Source organism: Saimiri boliviensis, chromosome 2 (genome assembly GCF_048565385.1).
Source record: "Saimiri boliviensis isolate mSaiBol1 chromosome 2, mSaiBol1.pri, whole genome shotgun sequence".
NCBI classification, from domain to species: domain Eukaryota; kingdom Metazoa; phylum Chordata; class Mammalia; order Primates; family Cebidae; genus Saimiri; species Saimiri boliviensis.
In genome coordinates this window covers 98,696,025-98,718,265 of record NC_133450.1, presented here as the reverse complement: position 1 = coordinate 98,718,265, position 22,241 = coordinate 98,696,025, and the positions used below count along the sequence as shown (strand labels likewise).

Genomic DNA, 22,241 nt, shown 5'->3' with positions numbered 1-22,241 from the left:
GAATGAAGAAATTAGAATGAGAATAAGTAATAATCTTTCTAAGTATTACAAAAGAGAGAGAGAAAAAAAACCCAACAGAGATTGATTTTTAAGTGTCATGGTATCTGGAAGCTCTTTTCATATCACCTTCCACAAAAGTCAATGTGTAATTAATGGAAGTAAAGGAATACAGAGCAAAAACAGAGGTTTCTTCAAAATCTTAATATATTCACTTCTAATTCTTTCCTCACCACATTTCTTACACAATCTGCCAAAGAGCTAAGAAAATGATTGAGTTTCATGAGAACATCTGATTATAAAGAAACACCGGGCTAGGAGTGGTGGCTCATGCCTGTAATCTCAGTACTTTGGGAGGCTGAGGTGGGGGGATCACAAGGTCAAGAGATCAAGATCATCCTGGCCAGCATGGTGAAAACTTGTCTCTACTAAAAATACACAAATTAGCTGGGTGTGGTAGTGTGCGCCTGTAGTTCCAGCTACTTGGGAGACTGAGGCAGGAAAATCGCTTGAACCCAGGAGGCACAGGTTGCAGTGAGCTGAGATCATGTCACTGCACTCCAGCCTGGTGACAAAGCAAGATTCTATTTCAAGAGATATAAGTAGGGTGTTGGGAATATTGAGTGAGAATTATTAAATAGGGGGATGATCATTTTACAGGAGGTGAAGCTTAACTCGAATTTTAAAAAGGATTTGTTGAGCCAGTAAATGTTACAGTACCAGTCAGACAGACCTTGTGGAGGGGGCATTCGGGCGCAGCTAACAGGTTTCATCTGTCACTGACTCTGGGCAATAGATCATGTGATTATGTATTTGCATCATCTTGCCTGCTTCACTCATCAGATGTGGACCGAAAGGAGGCATGGAATGAAAAAAGGGAAAACTTGCCCATTTGGTATTTGTAGAAAAAATTGTATAATAAAAGCATCATTATTCTTCTGGCAAAAAAAAAAAAAAAAAAAAAAAAAAAAAAGGAGGGAGGGAGGGAAGGAAGGAAGGAAGGAAGGAAGGAAAGAAGGAAGGAAGGAAAGATTGAAGGAAGAAGAAAACACTGGGCTGGGCACAGTAGCTCACACCTGTAATCCTAGTGTTTTGGGAGGCTGATGTGGGAGGATCCCTCGAGGCCAGGAGTTTGAGATCAGCCTCGGCAACATAGTGATGAGACCCTGTCTCTTAAAAAAAATAAAAATAAAATAAAATAAATAAATAACTTAGCCAGGTATGGTGGCACATGCCTGTAGGCCCAGCTATTCAGGAGTCTGAGGAGGGAGGATCTCTTGAGCCTAGGAATTTGAGGTTGCAGTGAGCTATGATCATGCCACTGCACTCCTGCCTGGGTAACACAGCAAAATCCTGTCTCAATAAATAAATAAATAAATAAATAAATAAAACAGAAAATAAATCCAGATCCTTGCCATAGGTCTGCAAGCAACTTAGCTGTGTAACTTTGAGAAAACTGCTTAATGTCTATGGGCTTCTGTTTAATTATCTATAAAATATGAGAACTGAATCTATACCCCTTTCGACTGAAAAATTCTATAAAACTATATATGCTTTAACTCACCATTTTGTTTTGTCCTTTAGTTTTGGAGGCTGAAAATTACTTTTTGACATTAAGAATAGAGCCCTGAAATAAAAATAACAGTTTAAGAACAATATCAAAATCACTACATCTAACAATTAGAATGAATTCTGTAACGAATTTATGTAAGACTACTACACATGTAGGCAAAGATGAAAACTATTTTGGGATATGGAAATTAAATTTTTAGTATTTTAGATAGCCTACAAAAAAATTTCTCTTTAAATTTCCAATAAGCCCTTATTCACAAAAGCAAACCTACCCAATGCCAGAAAAGAGTTTTCTTGGTATACTGTTACATATGTAACTAGTATTATATCTTAGGCACGTGTCTATATTAAATTGTATATAATTCTCTAACACATAGAGATGACATGTTACTCTAACATTAAGATATATGTTTAACTAAAGACTGGCCTCCATATTTATTTTGGGTGTATAGGCAAATTATATCAATTTCCTGACTGTTTTCCTTTTTTGGACAATTATTTCCCATATTCTCTCATTACATTAAATACATAAGCCAATCTACAAAAGGACTTTGTCTATAAAATCATGTGTGACCCCCTTTTTATGGACTATAGGGGTAGTAGGAGAGAGGATTTATGAAGGAAGTCCTAAAATACTCTATTTCAGCATTTCCTACAAAATCCCAGGTTTCTAAGCATATTCCTTAGTTTTTCTTTTTCGAGCATAACAAAGATATTTTTCCTTTTTAAAAATTAACTGATTCAAAGGAAAAATGAAAAAAAAATCTATATTTACACCATTCTATTATTTAAAATTTTCTAAGCTTTTAAAAATTTTCTAGGCCAGGAGCGGGGGCTCAAGCCTGTAATCCCAGCACTTTGGGAGGCCGAGGCGGGTGGATCACAAGGTCAAGAGATCGAGACCATCCTGGTCAACATGGTGAAACCCCGTCTCTACTAAAAAAAAAAATACAAAAAAATTAGCTGGGCATGGTGGCGCATGCCTGTAATCCCAGCTACTCAGGAGGCTGAGGCAGGAGAATTGCCTGAACCCAGGGGGCGGAGGTTGCGGTGAGCCGAGATCGCGCCATTGCACTCCAGCCTGGGTAACAAGAGTGAAATTCCACCTCACAAAAAAAAAAAAAAAAAAAAAAAAATTTCTAATCTTTTTAGTCTTTATCTAAATGCTTACCAATTACATTATATTTACATTAGTAATTATAATTTTTCTTCACTAATAATCAATTTTTCATTTTGCTTTCGTTCATACATATGTAATGGCTGCCCTTAAGTATTAAATAATTTGCTTAACAATTCACCAATTACTATATATTTAGATTTTTTCCCCTTGTTATCCTGAAATGCGTAATTCTTAGAATTTTCTTTTCTTGGATTATTTCTGAAGTGTAATCCCCTAAACAGTGGAATCACCAAAACATTTGTATTGCCTTTAACAAATAACATCGAAGTATTTTCCAAAAAGTCTGCACTTATCAGCATTCTACCTAAAAGTAGGTATCTTTATATATGTATGTATCTTTAGCTGCTTATGCAGTCAAATAGTTTCCCATATCTGGTACTTGCTCATAAACCTTAATCTACCTTATGCTTGTAGTCTTTGAATGAGTTCCTTATACGGTATATATTAATCTGTTGCCCATCATGTTAAGAGAACACTTTCCCCATTCTGTAATTTTTTAAGCTTTATCCCATTTACTTTAAAAGTTTCAATTTTAGCCTAATTTATCTTTTCTGTCAAAGTATCAAAACTTTTCAGAAGCCCTCAAATTGTTTTTTCTCAGACTAGTACAACTTAGAATGTAAATGATAATTATATTCAGCATAGATACCTCTTCATTATTCCTAGATAAAATAAAAAGAAACAAAATCAAATGTAACTAGAAAAGTCTCATCTGCATTCTATTGTTTACTTGTAATTTCACAGAGGACAACAACAACAACAACAAGATCAACTGATAGAAGAATGAACAGGAAGACTCAAAAAGTCTTCAGATAATGTTAACTGTCATATCCTAGTGTGCTTATTAAGGGAAACTCGTTTTATGGAAAAGCTTCCAACAGTTCAGACAACTTACTCTATGTTATTTTACGAGCAGCAGTACAAGACAGGTTTTATTTATTTAAATAAATAGTCAAGTACAGTAGTGAGAAGAAGAACAGAACAAGGAGACTGATCTGTAATTGTGAACAATGAATTGAGGTAAATACCTTCAGATTAGCCCAAAGTAGGTTTCAGATGAAATTATCCCTGAATCCCTTACAACACCTTTACTATTTTTCATTCTTAAAAATGAGCTTGATGCTGAGCTATCGGCATTTCACTTTCCCCCAAAGGCTTCATCAATAACTGTTTAATTATAAATAATGAGAACACCTCATTGGATGAAGATCAAACATAGGTGGTTGAAGTTCTCCAAGTTCAATTGCTGTTATTCCTACTGCCCAGATATCACAGAGTTGGTTGTAGCCACCATTCTTCTCTACTGCTGCAACTTCTGGGGCCATCCTAGAAGGAATCAATGAATGTAACAGTTTTATTGTTAAAAATATTGATCTGAATCTGTTACTTCCTGTTATAATCACTAGACTTGTTGGAGGGAAGAAGGTTGTGAGGTGTTTACTAGGAAAGAAGAAACTTTACTAAGTAAAGTCTTAAATCTCTACTTCACGAACATACACACTTTTAAAATTCATTATTTAAGAATCTTGAATGCCCTCCTCTGAATGTTTGTGCTCTAAGGAAAAATCTTGTTTTAGTTTAGTTTCTGTTTTTGTGAATCTTGTTACATAATATGGGAAAAGAAAAAGAATATCTAAATCCCTGTGAAGGTCAAAGAAAGATTCCCAAAGGAGGTGAGACTTTCTAAGTAGGTTGGGGAGCCTGGACATTTCAGAGAAAACGAGTACAAATTCAGGGAGACTAGGAAAGCTGACAAGACAGTGCTCAATGTATCATCTGCAAATTGGTAAGGGGCCATACACTGCTGGCTACCAGTCTGAGATAAATACAGAAGTGGAGAGTAAACATTTATGCTTGTCCAAATGCATAAATTCATTTTTGTCTTATTTTACAAATAAGTTTGCAATGGACAGGAAAAAAACACATGGTTTGAGAGAGTCTAGATCATAAGTGATTTACTGATTATACAAGAAAGGTTAGACTTTATCATGAAAATGAAGCGGACCCAGTCAAAGATCTAATTATGAGGGCAAACAATATAAAACTTTATGGCAAGATGAAGGATAGTCTGAAATGAGGTGAAACCTGTCAGGCATGTTTCAAAAATATAAGAAAAAAAAAAAAACACCCAAAAACTTTCAAAGGCAGTAGCAGAGGGAACAGAATGAAAGGGGTTGGCTTAAGATATAAATCTGAGGATGGATAACTTGTGGATATTGAAACAGAGCTATTATTGAACAACTGTTGAATACATAGAAGACTGAAGCTGGAGATACATGTTTGGGAGTCAATATTGTAGAAGGCATCTGAAGTTATAAAGCATAGATAACACTGTTCAGGGGAAATATTCTTTTATCGTTTCAAATGTTTACTAACTTAACTTCAATTCATTTGAAATGAATATCCACAATGTACAAGTTGCTTTTATATTTACTTAGACTACAAAAAGTTATACTAACACATTGTCTCTCAAATTAAGTGTGGTTAGGATATAAAGTATGTATACTAAAAATGTGAACACATGGATGTGTACTACATGCAAGTGCTACACACATAATAATGGGTATCGGAGTAAGAAAACGATCACCATGGAGCAAGATAACTGAAGGCAAGTTTCTCAGAGCAAAGAGGCTAAGCTAGAGCCCAGAGAAATCAAACAGGTTTCATCTCCTCTACCCACTGGAATCAGTTAGCAGTGGTTAACTGGAATGTCAAGTTGAATATGACTGTTGCACTTCCTGGCTCAGTGAGAAACTGTAGTCAATCAGTTGGCCACAGGTGTAGAAAAGTAGTGTGCGACCCTCTTAAGAATGGGGAGGACTTAAGATAAACACAGAAAAAGGGTATCCTGGGGAAGAAGTAAAGAAAGCTAAAGTGGTATTATCTTACCTGATATAGTCAGGGTACAAAAAAATAGACAATTTAGACTAGAAAAGAGTGTTCACAAAAAGGACAGTCATAGACAGTGAGGGACTCTGATGTGACAAAGGAAATCCTATAGGTTATCTAACTCACCTGTATCTTCATTTAACTTTTATTTAACTGATACTCATTGAGGCTTTTTTCTGTTATTTAAAGTGATATATGTTGACTTTAAGAATTTGGAGTATACAAAATTTGAAAAGAATTTGGAGTATACAAAAAAATATGGAAGAAAACAAGTTAAGCATGATCTCACTCAAAGAGAGTTCCTGTGTCACATATTCTCATCTACAATTTTTACACACACACACACACACACACATCCCTTTTATAAAATGATATATTGCATATACTACCTGGAATCTTGCTTTTTAAAATTAACAACATATCATAAGCCTATCTGTTGACCATTAATCTTTTACAACATAATCTTTAATAGCAGCATATTATTCTATTGAAGAAATGTATATAATTTCCTTAACTAATTCATGTTGTGTGTTATTTTCCCTCAATTTTTATCATTAAAAGTGTGATAAAGCTTATCATGTATAATTCTGTATGCATCTCTAATAAATTACTAGAAGTAGGATTACTGAGAATAAAGAAGATAAACATTGCTTAAAGTTTTTGATAAACACTACCATCGAATTATGCTTCAAAACTGTTCTACCAACTTCCTTTTTTTCCCCTTCACCTTTTAAGTTCCAGGGTACATGTGCAGGATGCACAGGTTTTTTTACACAGATAAATGTGTGCCATGGTGGCTTCCTGCACAGATCAATCCATCACCTTGATATTAAGCCCAGCATACATTAGCTCTTCTTCCTGATGCTCTCCCTCCCTAACCCCTATTCTACCAATTTCTACTTTCACTGCCAAATACCTAGTGATAGTAAGTATGACCATAATTCCAAACATTTCCCAATTTGATAGAAAAGAGTCATTTAATTTGTTCTTCAAGGGAAACATTATTCAAAATATATATTTTTTCATGTTAGTTAAATGAAGCAGTGAGAGTAAAGAAGGAACAAAGAAGTCTATAGGAGTTGCATGCTCCAAGCCATGACCTGCAGGCCATTACATAACCTAAGAAACATGGGAAAACATTTAAGTTCCCCTATTTACTTCAAAGACATAAAGTAATTCACAATGGAGAACAACCCCGTGAATGGAAGAAATGTTGAGATTCTGCAGTTCTTTTCAAAAACATAGAAGAACTCACAGTGGAGAAAAACCTCATAAATGAAAGAAATGTAATAAAGCCTTTGGATATTCCAGTTATCTTCATAACCACAAAAGTGCTCATACTGGAGAGAAACCCTATGAATGTAGAATGTGGGAAAGAATTAAGTTGTCTTAGTTACTTCCAAGAACATAAAAGGGCTCACACTTGTGAAATATTTTTTACATATAAGAAATATGGTAAGGGAGTTACTCTTTCTAGTTCCCTTCAGAAACATAAAAGAAATAATACTAGACAGAAACCCTATAAACGTAAAAAATGTGGTAAAGTCTTCAGTCATTTCTGCTCCATGTGAACCCAAGAATAACACCATACTAGAGAGAAATCCTGTAACTGTAAAAAATGTGGTAAAGCCTTCAATCAATACAGTTTCCTTAGAAGACATGAAAGAGCTCATACTGGAGAGAAACCCTGTCAATGTCAAAAAATGTGGTAAATCCTTCAGTTGTTTCAGTTACCTTGAAACACATGAGATAACTCATACTGGTGATAAACTTTATAAATGTAAAAATTGTGGTAAAACCTTCAGACATCAGTTCCCTTCGAACACATGAAAAAACTCATACTGGGGAGAAACCCTATAAAGGTAAACAAAAAATGTGGTAAAGTCTTCAGTCCTTTCAATTACCTTGAAACACACGATAGAATTCATACTGGAGAGAAACCCTATGATTATAAGAAATGCAATAAAGCCTTCAGATATTCCAGTTCTGTATATAAACATGAAATAACTTATATTTCATAGAAATCCTAGGAATGTAGGGAATGTGAGAAAACATTCAATTACCTGAGTTATCTTTGAAAACATGAAAAAAATCATACTGGAGGAAAAACCATGTGTATATGAGAAATGTTGTACAGTGTTTATATGTTCCAGTTCCCTTTGAACACATAAAAAAACTCATACTGAAGAAAACCCTATGAATGTAAGGAATACGGGAAGGCATGTAATTTTGCCACTTTCCTTTGAAAATATAAAAAACGTATACTGGGGGAAAATATGCATGTAAACAATGTGGTAATGTCCTCAGTGTTTTCAATTCTAGTTGAAGATATGATAAGAAGTCAATTTCTGAAAAACCCTGTAAACATACAGAATGTAGGGATGCCTTTGTTTCTCTCAGGTACATTGAAAGATATATGATATATGCACACTGGAGATGAATCTTATAAAAATAAAAATGTATTCTGTATCTAAATCCTAGTAGTTGGCAAAACAAGTTTCCATTTTAGTAATTATTTCGAAAGTCATCGGAAAAAGCCTATTGAAAAGAAATCGTATATAATTTGGAAAGCCCAAAGTAAATTAAACATTGCCCAATGCCCAAAACATGCACATGAATGAAATGTTATACAAGTTATAAACATATTGTGTTTATCAGTGGTTCATTCTTAATGAGGATCTGTGGACTACTGATTTCCACTTATTTTCCATGACAATATTGACGTGAGAATTCTGTAGACACCCTTTAAGTGACAATAAATGATTTCAATACATAGTGTTTTTTTTCTTTTCAGTTAGTACAAATTTTTCTTTATATGTCTAAAAGGTTGTTGGATTTATGGATGAATTAAAATGTATTTCTAATATGTAGGTAAGATTTTTATGTAGCTTTTTAATTGGTCTGTGATTAATATGTCATTGAAAACTGAGTCTTTGTTAATTCTGGGGGTTTTCTTACTGGCCTCATGTGAAAAATTTTGGTTACCCCTTACCTATTAGATATATTCTACCTTTCTTTTTTATGAAAAAAGTACTCTCTTTAGGCACAAATAAGTCTATGCCATTTTCTTTGCTCATAGAGTTGGTTTAGAAAAAAAATGAAATCTGCAACTTCTTGTGAACCATTATCATACTTCATGATATCTAATATGTATTATTTTACTAACTGCTTCCAATGAGACATTCTTTTTATCGACTTATACGAACTTACACGTTAAAACTATTAAACCTAGTTTGGCATATTTTAGACAATATTTCCTGTTTTTTTACTTGATTTTTAATTTTGTTTAAGCTGGTAGACATACACAAGTTTTAAATATTCATGTAGTTAAATCTATCAACCTTTCCTTTTAAGGTTTTATATTTTATGCTCAGAAAGCCTTCCTCAAATCTTAAAATAGATAGTTACTGATGGTTTTTTGGTTTCACTTTTATACTTAACTATTTTCACATGTGAGTTTTTGACATCAGGTATGAAGTACGGAGCTACTTAAATTTATTTTCAAATGATTTTTTGAAACCAGGTATGAGGTACAGGGCTACTTAAATTTCTTTTCAAATAATAAACTACCCAAACACTGCACATTAAAGAATCCAAATTGCATGGGTGTGGTGGCTCAAGTCTGTAATCCCAGTACTTTGGGAGGTGGATCACTTGAGGCCAGGAGTTTTAGACCAGCCCAGGAGTTTTAGATGAAACCGTCTCTACAAAAAAAAAAAAAAAAAAAAAAAATTACAAAAAATTAGCTGGCTGTGATGTTGCATGCCTGTAGTCTTAGCTATTTAGGGGACTGAAATGGGAGGTTCATCTGGGCTTGGGAGGTCAAGGTTGCAGTGAGCTGTGATTGTGCCACCGTACTGCAGCCAGGAGTGACAGAATGAAACCCTGTCTCAGAAAAAAAAAGAATCCAACCTTTCACACAAACTGTAAATGCCACCTTTTATAATATTTACTATTTTACATATTAAGGTTTTATTATGAGGCTTTTTATTTCTATCATCTGTCAATAATGAAAGCAATGTTTTAGAAAGATTATTTTGTCAGTAATTGGTGGAATGCATTAAGAGTCCGGTGACTGGTGAGACTAAAGGTAGGCAGGATGCAGGAGTTTTAACAAGCAGGAAGAAGAATCACAGATTAAATTTAAGTGATGGGTCAATAGGTGCAGCAAACCACCATGGCACACGTTTATCTCTGTAACAAACTTGGACATCCTGCAATGTACCCTGGAACTTAAAGTGGAAAAGTCCTAGATTAAAATAAAAGCAATACCAGAAGAAAGGGTAAGAAAATTACAGTGGGCAAGTTTTTTGAAAATTTCATACCTAAGAGTCCTCTCAATGTAAAATCACACGAATAGTAAAAATTATTAGCACTTTAACAGAAAAGGCTGAACCATAAATACAAGCAACAAACTTCCCTAACCCAACCAGAACTTCTGGTAGTATCAAGAAGCATGCAAACCTCCCAACTTGGAATTATCACTTCTCTTACCAAGTATCAAGGTTGATCACTAAACCATGAAGAAATGAAAATGTATAAAATTCAATCACAATAATGTCTTACCAATAAGGGGTGCCAATGAAGGATTTTCGTTTTGCAATAGTAGCTGTTATTTTTGCAGCCACACCAAAGTCAGCTGGTGAGGAAAAAACCAGAAAATTTTAGTTCCTTACAATACACCAAACAACATTTTTACTTTCACCCTTAGACGTGGCATTATCAATAATTCAATTACTAATGTTAGAAAAATGTACATAAATTAAACACCTAAATCTCTTCTTGCTTAGTTCATAACATACTTATTAAAAACAATTTATTGTACTTTACTAGAATGAAAATGTACTTTATTAAGAACAAAGTTAAAAAATATTTTTATTATAAACATGATAAAGTGAATTTGGGGAAAAGAGAAAAAAAGCCCAAAAAATAAAAAACATGGGAAAAGCACACACCTATATTCCTTTTATCCTAATACAACAAGGATAGCATTCTGGTACTATTTTTTTTAAAGTCATTTTTTCTAAATATAAATGTTCTTAAGTGTTGTAGTTAAACAAGATTGCGTTGTAATCCCTGCTACTTGCAAGGATTAGGTGGGAGGATCACCTGAGGCCAGGAGTCCAAGTATGCAGGGAGCTATGACTGAGCCACTGCACTCCAGCCTGGATGACACAGTAAGACCATCTCTTTCAAAACAAATAAAATAACACACAAAAACCCGTGGCTGAAAAATAATAAATATACAGTCCAGTTTTGTCATTTAACATACCAGTTTTACTCTTACACATTCACAGATATTAATGATTGAATAGATTTATCACAGTTTAACAGTTATTTTATTGCTAGACTATGTTTGCATTTTTTCTAACATAAGTAATATGATTAATGCTTCAGTGAATATTGATTTTCCATCTTTAGGTTTAATTTCCTTAAAATGAGTTTTGGGAGTAAAATTACTGGGTCAAAATTTAAGGCCGGGCACGGTGGCTCAAGCCTGTAATCCCAGCACTTTGGGAGGCCGAGGCGGGTGGATCACGAGGTTGAGAGATCGAGACCATCCTGGTCAACATGGTGAAACCCCATCTCTACTAAAAATAAAAATAAATTAGCTGGGCATGGTGGCACGTGCCTGTAGTCCCAGCTACTCAGGAGGCTGAGGCAGGAGAATTGCTTGAACCCAGGTGGCAGAGGTTGCGGTGAGCGGAGATCGCGCCATTGCACTCCAGCCTGGGTAACAAGAGCGAAACTCCATCTCAAAAAAAAAAAAAATTAAACATTATTGTGACTCAATATGAAAATTAAATTTATATAATGCTAATTCTCATTTAAAATTTTATTAAAATTTTATTAAAATGTCATTAAAATTTTAGGAAAAAATCTTAGGAATTTGAAATAACATACCTAATTTTACATCGCCATGGTCTGTCAATAAAATATTAGCACCCTAGAACAAAAGTACAAATATTAGCATCATAAAATTTCTTCCAATAGAATTGTCAGTTTAAATGTATTAAATGAACTTACTTTGATATCTCTATGCATTTTGCCTTTAGTATGCAAATAGGCAAGACCCTAAAAGTTACAAAAAAAAAAGAATGTATCAGCAAAACCGTAAACATGACTCCTAAATTTTCTACTTAAATTCTTACTGAATACGGAAAACTGGAATGGCTTTCTGGGGAAGAAAAAAACCTAGATAAGTAAATAAATGTTTACTATATTTTAAAGATTTGTTTCTGTTTTTGAGACATAGTCTCACTCTCTTGCCTAGGCTGGACTGCAGTGGCAGTTATCTCGGCTCACTGCAGCCTCCACCTCCTGAGTTCAAGCGATTCTCCTGCCTCAGCCGCCCAAGTAGCTGAGATTACAGGCATGCACCACTATGCCTGGCTAATTTTTGTATTTTTTAGTAAAGATGGGGTTTCACCATGTTGGCCAGACTGGTCTTGAACTCCTAGCCTCAAGTGATCCTTGTACTTCAGCCTCCCAAAGTGCTGGGATTACAGGCGTGAGCCACCATGCTCGGCTAGAAAATTTCTAATTTATTTTCTGATAAAAATCAGAAATATATTACTAAGCACAATCAAGATATTGAACGTATTCATTATCCCTAAAAGTTTCCGTATGTGGTGCTCCTTTGTAATTTTCTCATTCTTCCCCACAACCCTCACAAACACTGATCTGCTTTCTGTCACTATAGATCAGGTATTCAAAGTTGTTTGACTATTCTAGGTATTTTCCATTTCCACAGCAATTTTAGAATCGGTATGTCAACTTCTTTAACAAAAGCCTCCTCAAACTGTGATTGAGGTTGTACTGAATCTATAGGTCAATATGTGAAGAATTATTATCTTAACGGTATTGAGTCTTCTAGTCCATGAACATGGTATAGTTCTCCATTTATTTGGGTTTTTAATTTCTCTCAGCATTTTGTAGTTTTATGTACGCAGGTATTTATGCATCTTTTGTCATATTTATCCCTAAGAGTGTCATATTCTTTAGGTTACGGTAGTTATTTTCTTTTAACTTCTGATTGTCGGTTGCTAGTATATAGAAATCCAATTGATTTTTGTATATTAATCTTGAATCTTACAATCTTTCTAGCCTCACTTATTAGTTCTAGTAGCTACTTTGCAGATTTTATTCCTTTTTCTATGTAGATGATAATGTGGTCTGTGAATAAAGAGAGTTCTACTTCCTACTTTCTAATCCAGATGCCTTTTATTTTCATCGTTTTCTCTTTTTGCACTGGCTGAAACCTCCAGGAAGGGCAATGCTGAAAAGAAGTAGTAAAAGCAGACTTCATCACCGTTTGGCTGACCTTGTAGGTTTCTCACAGGTACCCTTTACCAGGTTGAATAAGTTCCTCTCTATTCCTAGCATGCTCAGAATTTTTATCAGACTGTGTGATGATAAGGTGGTTTTTCTTTCTTAATCGTTAAGATGAAATGATTTTTGGATATTAAACCAATATTGCATTCTAGAATAAACTCCACTTGTTTATGATGTATTAACTTTTAAAATATATTACTGGATTACCTTTGCTAAACCTTTTAATGTTTGCACCTAGGTTTATGAAGAACATTAGTCTGCAGTTTTGTTCTTTTTTAAGATTGTTGTCTGATTTTGATGTCAGAATAATGCTGACCCAAAATGATTCAGGATTTATTCCTTGCTCTTCAATTTTCTAGAAAGGTAAATATAGAATTGGTATTATTTCTTTCTTACATGTTTGAAAGAATTTATTACATGGCATCATCTGGCTTGGAGTTTTCTTTGTGAGAACACATATAAGATTATTCAGGTTATTTCTCATAGAGTGAGCTTTGGTATTTTGTACCTCCTGTTGAAACTGCCCATTTTATCTAAGTTGTAGGCTTTACTGGCATAATGCTGTTCATAATACTGTATTGTTATCTAATATTTGTAAATTCTGTCATGATATCCCAACATTCATTTCTGATGCTGATCACTTGTTTCTTCTCTTTTTACTTTTTTTCCTGATCAATCTGTGGAGATGTTTATCATTTTTATTGCTCTTTTCAAAGAATCAGATTTTTATTTCACTGATTTTCTCTACTACTATGTTTTCTGTTTTCCATTTCATTTATTTCTATTCTGATCTTTATTTCCTTTCTCTGCTTATGTTGTATTATATTTGCTCATCTTTTTCTAGCTTCTTAGGTGGAAGCTGAGGATATTGATTTGAGAGCTTCTGTTTAGTGCTATAAATTTCCCTATAAGTACAAGCTGAATATCCCTTATCCAAAATGCTTGGGACCAAAAGTGTTTCAGATTTCAGATGTTTTTTAGTACTTGTACAATATATACTAGTTAAGTATCCCTAATTAAAAAACAGAAAATCCAAATTACTCCAGTAAGCATTTCCTTTGAGCATAATGTTGGACTTCCTTAAACATTTCTTGTAGGATCATCTGTTGGTGATTCATTCTTTTAGTGTTTATAAGTCTGAAAAACTCTATTTTGCCTTTGTTTTTGAAAGAGATTTTCTTTAGGAATAGAATTTTAGGTTGACAGTTTATTTTCAGTACTTAAAAATTTTCCACTCTCTTCTCACTTATTTCTAACAATAAATCTTCCTTGTCTTTGTTCCTTTATATATCATAAGTCCTGTTCTGAATGCTTGTAAGATGTTCTAATCAAATAAGCAATTTGATTCATGTGTCTTAGTGTAGTTTTTTTCATGTTTTTTTGTGCTCAGGGCTTGTTGAACACTTTGGATCTGTGGGTTCATATTAATAGTTATCATCAAATATGGAAAACTTTCTTCTCTGTTCTTTTTGTTTTTTTCTCATTTTTGTCCCTTTTACTTTTGTTGTCCCTTCAAGGACACCAATTACATACATATTAGGCCACTTGAAATTGTCCTACAGCTTTAATGATACTCTTCACTAAAAAAAAAAAAAAAAAAAAATTCTTTCCATGTTTCATTTTAAATATTTTCCATTTCTTTCTTTCTTTTTTTTTTGAGACGGAGTCTTGCTCTGTTGTCCCAGCTGAAGTGCAGTGGTGTGATCTCAGCTTACTGCAACCACTGCCTCCTGGGTTCAAGTGATTCCCCTGTCTCAGCCTCCTGAGTAGCTGAGAGTAGCTGAGATTATAGGTGCATGCCATCACACCTTAATTTTTGTATGTTTAGCAGACAGGTGGTTTCACCATATTGGCCAGGCTGGTCTTGAACTCCTGACCTCGTGATCCACCCACCTCAACCTCCCAAAGTGCTAGGATTACATGCATGAGCCAACATGCCTGGCCCATTTCCATGCCCTCAAATTCAAACTAATGTATGTTTTTTGTAATATTTAATCATCCATTAATTTCATCCTTTGTTAACTCCATCAGACATTGCGGTTTTCATCTCCAGAAGTTTGACTTGGGCGTTTTTTATACCTTCCATATCTCAACTTGTTAAGCATTTTTTTTTTTTTTAAGGCAGAGTCTCACTCTGTCACCCAGGCTGGAGCGCAGTGGCGCGATCTTGGCTCACTGAAACCCTCTGCCTCCCACGTTCAAGTGATTCTCCTGCTTCAGGCTCCTGAGTAGCTGGGACTATAACAGGTGCATGCCACCAAGACTGGCTAATTTTTATATATATATATATATATATATATATATATATATATATATATATATTTTATTTTTCATTTTTTTCAGTAGAGACAGGGTTTTACCATATGGGCCAGGCTGGTCTTGAACTCCTGACCTCGTGATATGCCAGCCTTGGCCTCCCAAAGTGCTGGGATTACAGGTGTGAACCACCATGCCCGGCCTTGTTAAGCATCTTAAACATAGTTATTAAAACTGTTTTAATGTTCTTGTTGGCTAATTTTAGCATCTCTGTCAGTGTGGGTTGTTGTTACTAATTTTCATTTTATTATGCTTCTTTGCATGTCTGGTAATCTTTGAGTAGATGCCCAACATTGTAAATTTTACTTTGTTGGGTGCTATATATTTTTGAATTTTCAAAAATACTCCAATACTCTGACGTACTCTTCAATATTCTATCTTAAATACACTAACTGGCTTGGGACCCTATCTGGGTTCTTTTTCCCCAGCTGTGGCCTAGAAATTTTCCCCAGGCCATAAGCTGGGGCAATAACATGGCTTCCTTGGTTTATGTCCTAGTTTTCAGGCCTCATTGTCCTTCATTACCTGATGTTCAGTTTCTTGAAAATCACTGATTCATATTATCTTACCTACGTTGATTATTTTGTATAGCATGGTAAATCTACTTCCTGTTACTCAATTTTAACTAGCTGTAGAAGTTTATCTGCATAATAGAATTTTAAAATTGGAAACAATCTTGGAGGTATTCCCTTCCTAAGCTTCATATTAGTTTTTTTTTCTTTTTTAAATTTCTGCATTTTAAATTTTTGTGGGTACATAGTAGGTATATATTTATGGGGTATTTACTTGGTATAGGCAGGCAATGTGAAATAAGCACATCACAGAGAACAACGTATCCATCCCCTCAAGCATTCATCCTTTGAGTTACAAGCAATCCAATGATACTCTTGGTTATATTAAAATACACAATTCTGTTACTATTGACTATAGTAATCCTGTTGTGTTATCTAATACTAGGACTTATTCATTCTTTTTTTTGGGGGGTACCAATTAACCATCTCCACATTCCCCCCGCCATATTAAAACTCTTCTCAGCCTCTGGTAACCATCCTTCTACTGTGTCCATGAGTTCATTGTTTTGATTTTTAGATCCCACAAATAAGTAAGAACATGTGATGTTTGCCTTTCTGTGCCTGGCTTATTTCACTTAACCTAAGGATCTCCACCAGTTCCATCCACGTTATTGCAAATAAGCCTCATTTTATATAGTCATGCATCACTTAACAATAGGGATACATTATGAGAAATGCATTATTAGGCAATTTTGTTATGCAAGTATCATGGAGGGTACTTGTACAAACATGGCTGATATATACATATAGCCCACTAAACACCTAGGGTATATGCATAGCCCTCTTGCTCCTAGGTTACAAACCTGCACAGCACACTACTGTAGTAATATCGTAGGAAGTATAACACAATGGCAATTACTGTGTATCTAAACATATCTAAGCATAGAAAAGGTACAGTAAAAATACAGTATTATAATCTTATGGGATCACTGTTGTATATGTAGTCCATTGTTGATGGAAATGTTATGCAGTACAGGATTGTATTTTGAGAATTAGAACTATATAAAAGGTCATGGTAATATACCAGGGTCAGGGAGCAAATCCAAGTTTCTTTTTTTGTTTTTCACCTCCACTCAGTACTTTATTTAGTACTTAGGGAAACAATGAACTTTAGAAATTATAAAGGAAATGCATTTTTCAATACTCTGCTATGAGTGTATGATTAAGTTTGTATTTTATGTAGATACAATAAAGTAATTTCTATGTTATGTAAACATTACAGGAATACACACACACACACACACATATATCTTATACATCTCTCTGTAAGTGTGTGTGTGTGTGTTAGATAAATTACTTTCATTTATCTCTCAGTAAGATTTGGCAGTGATTATGTCTTTTAAAGCATGTGAGAACCAACTCTTCAAAACTGAATAGAACTTTTTACTAGATAGACTCAATCTCACATTTTGCAAAATATGAAAGAACAACACTTAGATTATCAATTTCTAAACAAACTACATAATCTAGGAAATGTAGGGATAGATGCATTGATTAACAATTATCAGTTGTAAATTACAAAAATAAAAGCTACAATCACTACTACTTATTCCCTCCTCCTAAAGAACATGTATAAAATTTTTAATTCCTAATTTTCTCAATGAGTAGTCTTTCAGGGCTAAATAAATAAACTGGGTGAAATACCAAATACTCTATATCCTACTGAATATTCAGAACCCATTTTAACATACTAAAAGTTCTCACAGGCCCTGAAGTAAAGAAATCTATTTAATGCAATGGTAACCAAACTTAGAAAAAGGGATTCCGCTATCAACGACACTTGTTAATATCACATAGAACTAGGGTTTTCATATAATACTCTGGGTTAATGCTGTGTTAATTTATTTTATTTCAAGAGAAATAGTAAAAGCCCTTTTGTCTTGTGGAAGAGCTTCCTTTTATGGCCATAAACTTGAAGGGAATGCTCAGACAACTTGCTACAATTGAGAGATTTGGTGATTCATTCTTGAAAACCAGTTTTCACAACTGAGGGCCATGTGCTCTGAAGTACACTACCTCACATGATCATGGTGTGCATCAGCATCAAAGTGGAACCCCACATATGATCACTATATATGTCAGCATCAGCTTAAATGAATTCTTGTGATTCAGTCGTGAAAGAAAAATAACTAGTTTTACAGAATTATAAAAGATTAACAGAAAAATCCACTTTGTTTTACCCTTTCTCTTTAAAGTAGACTATCATATTATAGTTATCAATTGTCAATCTAGAACTGCCTTTCTAACTACATAAGAAAATATAGTACCTGCAAAGTTTCTCTGCATACATAGGCTATTTGCAATTCTGATAGTGGTCCAGTAACTAGAAAGAAAAAGAGCCCACATTATTACACATTTGAACCCAACAGATTAAAAACAGTCTACTTAAAAAATGACAAACTATTACAAAACTTCTTCTATACATATAGTTGGATAACTTCTCTTCTGTGAGCATATGCTATTTTTGTCATCAAGAAACAAAAAAAGGTTAACATTGAGAATTTTTTCAAATGCACTTTAAAAATAAAAGATTTAACTCCATAACAATTTTTGTCCCTGAAAATATTAAGCACTCATGTGTAAAGCATAGTGGTATGCATCATAGGAAGGTCTATAGAAAGAAATCCTGAACAATTTTTGAAAAATAAAGAAATATATATAACTAATTACAGTTATATAGAGAAACAGAGAACCAGAAAAAGAGATTGACTGTTCCCATATATTAAAAGGCATCACATACTTTTTTAAAGATCAAGATACTATATCTTTAGTATAATTGTTTACCATATCAAAACAGGGAGGCTTGATCCAGTACCTTATCTAAGAATATAAAAAGTAACCATGTCACTTTTGACAACCAGATCTGTCCCTAATATGAAACATAAAATTCTTATTTCAAGTACTCAACCAGAGGCTTTGGACCTATGCCTTTCAACAGCATGAGAATAAATCTGGGGTAGTATCTGCTCACAGTGAAACCAACTCAGGTGGTCATGTGTGTTCTTCACCTAGAGAAATATTCTACTCTGTATTTTAATCACTGGCTCTCTATGTCCATTCAGGAACACAAAATCTTGATTCTCGGTAACCTGGTAAATAGTAGTAAAAGAAGAAAAGTCACTTTCTCAACAACATCTAATTATAAGTGTAGATGTTCTTGATTATTATGCTATCTAGTAAACTAACTACTGGGATGGGAACTACTTAGGTTCAATTTAATTCAACAAATATCAGGTTTAATAAAAGAAAGCCAAATTTCATAAAAAATTAAAATTAATGTTTCAAAGCTATTCTTTAAACTTAAAAAAGCTATATAGCTTGATTTTATCCATACAGTCTTAAGAGTTCTCTCATTTTATAGAAATGTGAATGGATAAAAATTACAATTACTGAATAAAAACTTTTCACAGAAAAGATAGCAATTCCATTTATTTATTTATTTATCTATTTATTTACTTACTTACTAACTTACAGTCTTCCTCTCTTGCCCAGGCTGGAGTGCAGTGGCACAATCTTGGCTCACTGCAACCTCTGCCTCCCAGATAATAAGCAATTTTCCTGCCTGAGCCTCCCAAGCAGCTGGGATTACAGGTGCCTGCCACCATGCCCAGCTAATTTTTGTATTTTTAGTAAAGATAGGGTTTCACCATGTTGGCAAAGCTGGTCTCAAACTCCTGAGCTCAAGTGATCCACCTGCCTAGGCCTCCCAGGTGCTTGGATTACAGGCATGAGAAGTTAGCAATTCTTCATAAAATCATAGAAAAAAAATTTAATCCAGTGGCACAGAGAATTTTAAATCCATATGCATAAGAGATAGCCTAAATCATAATAATTTGTGTATTTGTAACATTTATGTGTGTCAAAAATTTTTGTTAATAAAGAGGTAGTGATCAGTGTTTAGACATTAGTCAGAATTTTTGTTTTGGTTTATTTGTTGTGACAAAATTAGACAATTACTACATTTTTTTTTTTTTTTTTTTTTTTGAGACGGAGTTTCGCTTTTGTTACCCAGGCTGGAGTGCAATGGCACGATCTCAGCTCACCGCAACCTCCGCCTCCTGGGTTCAGGCAATTCTCCTGCCTCAGCCTCCTGAGTAGCTGGGATTACAGGCACGCGCCACCATGCCCAGCTAATTTTTTGTATTTTTAGTAGAGACGGGGTTTCACCATGTTGACCAGGATGGTCTCGATCTCTTGACCTCGTGATTCACCTGCCTCGGCCTCCCAAAGTGCTGGGATTACAGGCTTAAGCCACCGCGCCCGGCAATTACTACATTTTAAAATTGATAATTAAGTACTATGTTGATACATTTTTATAATTTAGAATTTTGCTTCTGTGCTTTGCTTTCCCTCTCCTCTAGTAATGACTTATTAAACTGGTAGGCATCCTTTCATTTTGCTATGCATTTTACATTATATATACCTATAAAAATATAATTTTTAAAAGCCTAAATATTACCAAGTATGTTATATATATTCTTTCACGATTCACTTTTTCCATTTAAAAACAAGCCTTAGAGAGATATACACAGGTCAATAATTATGAAGTAACTTCACATTTTTAAGTGTCGTACAGTATTCCATATTGCAGGTTGAAGAGTAGTTTATTTAACCACTGTCTATTGATTGACTTTTTAAAACTGAGCTGACTTATAAAATATCATTTGAAGTGAAATAGCACTTCTATTTTCATATCTATTGTGGCTTCATTTGTAAACTGCATGACTGAAATTTGATAAGGTTTCCAATATAAAGATTTGTAATTTTTAAGCATACAAATGTTTAAAAATGTTTCACATAATTCTTCATAATGAATTATATAATGAATAGTTGCAATGGGAATTTTACTACCCCATATCCATGTGAAACAAGGAGAAGAAAAATTATAAAGATCCATGTTTAGTCTCATAAATTCTAGAAATTCAAGAAACTGCCAGCAGCAAAACAAAAGCTAAACAGTAGAGCCCAAACTAAAAGTTTCTAAATAGTATTAGAATGTAACATAATGTTCAACTCAGAAAACTGCCTAAATTAATAGAATAGTAAATAAAATACTTGAAACTAATACATATTAATACAAAAATATTACATTAACAAGTAAATTGCTTTGCTGGTTAGCAGGTTAAGTTATTAACACAGACATAACTTTCTTTCTGTGAGTTACATTTTGCATTTCAATTTTTATTTACAAGGAAATTAAGGAAGTTTCATTTGTAGATAAAACACTTTCTTAGGTATTATATCTAAAGAGTAAAATTTGGATTATACAAATACTTTTCCATTTCACAGTTCAGGCTCAGGCAAGTTTAACTTTTTAACCAATTAAAAAATAAATACAGATTGCTGTTATGCAGTGCTCCGGGAACAAAAGAATGCAAAAATAGTAAATCTACCTGTTAATTTCCGTGGTTAACTGGAAACACCAAACAACAATCATTAAAATCAAAGTCTGTTTAAAATGTAAGGTCAAATTAACATACCATGGTAAATATCTTGAAGCGATCCGCCACCACAGTATTCCATACAAATCCATAATTTTTCCCGACTAATATAAAAAAGAAAGAAAATTATATTAGCTAGTAATTCTCAATCACCGAAATACTCTTAAGGCTCTCACTCTTTAGCACACCAAGGTTCAGAATGGACTGCAAAGTGCAACAAGAAATGCCATGCACTGTCACCTCAATATACAGAAAAGCATATTAATTTCAGCTTTGTTCCCATCTCAAGTGGTTTAGAATATCATCAGTTTTATAAGTTAAAATACTTACTTGTAATCACTTAAAATGTTTCATTTAAGTTGCCAGATAAGCTATAACTATAAAAATGGGAATGTCATTATTAACATGTAATAGGGGAAGACTCTAGAAAATTTAGAACTTTGAACAGTGTTTAAAAACTTACATATATAATAGCACTTACACGGAAGGGAGACAATGTAGTAGCAAAGAGTACATAAAATATAGAGGGAGAAGATGGGTTTTTTTCTCTTACCTAAGATAACTCCCAAAGTAGGCAACGATGTTACAATGTTTACATTCTTTAACCATAAATATTTCTTGTTGAATCAAAGAAAAATCATCTCCTGAAAAACAAAATAAGTTGTTTATCTTGTTACTCAAAATTTCTACATACGAAAAGGAGGAAAAACACTACAAAAGAAATACGTTTATTATAGTATGGTTTAATAATGCAAGGATGGTTAAATATATTACAGTAGAGTGTGTTGTGACATGAAAATAGGTTTATAATACACCATGTGAAAAAGGAGATTATATATATTATTTTAGTGTATAGTATTTCAAAAGTAATTTTGCTTTCTTCCTTTTTGGTCTGTATTTTACAATTAAGTCTATCATAGACCCATTTGAGTTCATCAG

The 22,241-nt window shown here is 33.8% G+C and overlaps 1 protein-coding gene across 5 annotated transcripts in view; it reads right to left on the bottom strand.

The window, feature by feature from the left end:
* MAP4K5 (mitogen-activated protein kinase kinase kinase kinase 5) overlaps positions 1-22,241 on the bottom strand; it is a 118,889-nt gene that overhangs the window by 51,323 nt on the left and 45,325 nt on the right. For 4 of the 5 annotated variants that reach the window (XM_010341094.3, XM_074393951.1, XM_074393952.1 and 1 more), the window contains 8 exons: positions 21,856-21,946; positions 21,342-21,406; positions 18,129-18,184; positions 11,666-11,713; positions 11,543-11,585; positions 10,205-10,277; positions 3,944-4,075; positions 1,562-1,624 (listed from right to left, as the gene is read on the bottom strand). In XM_010341094.3, the coding sequence (XP_010339396.1) occupies positions 1,562-1,624; positions 3,944-4,075; positions 10,205-10,277; positions 11,543-11,585; positions 11,666-11,713; positions 18,129-18,184; positions 21,342-21,406; positions 21,856-21,946 (571 nt within the window). Of the gene's footprint in view, positions 1-1,561; positions 1,625-3,943; positions 4,076-10,204; positions 10,278-11,542; positions 11,586-11,665; positions 11,714-18,128; positions 18,185-21,341; positions 21,407-21,855; positions 21,947-22,241 lie in introns of those variants that run through there. The other variant, XM_074393954.1, reaches the window with a different exon arrangement.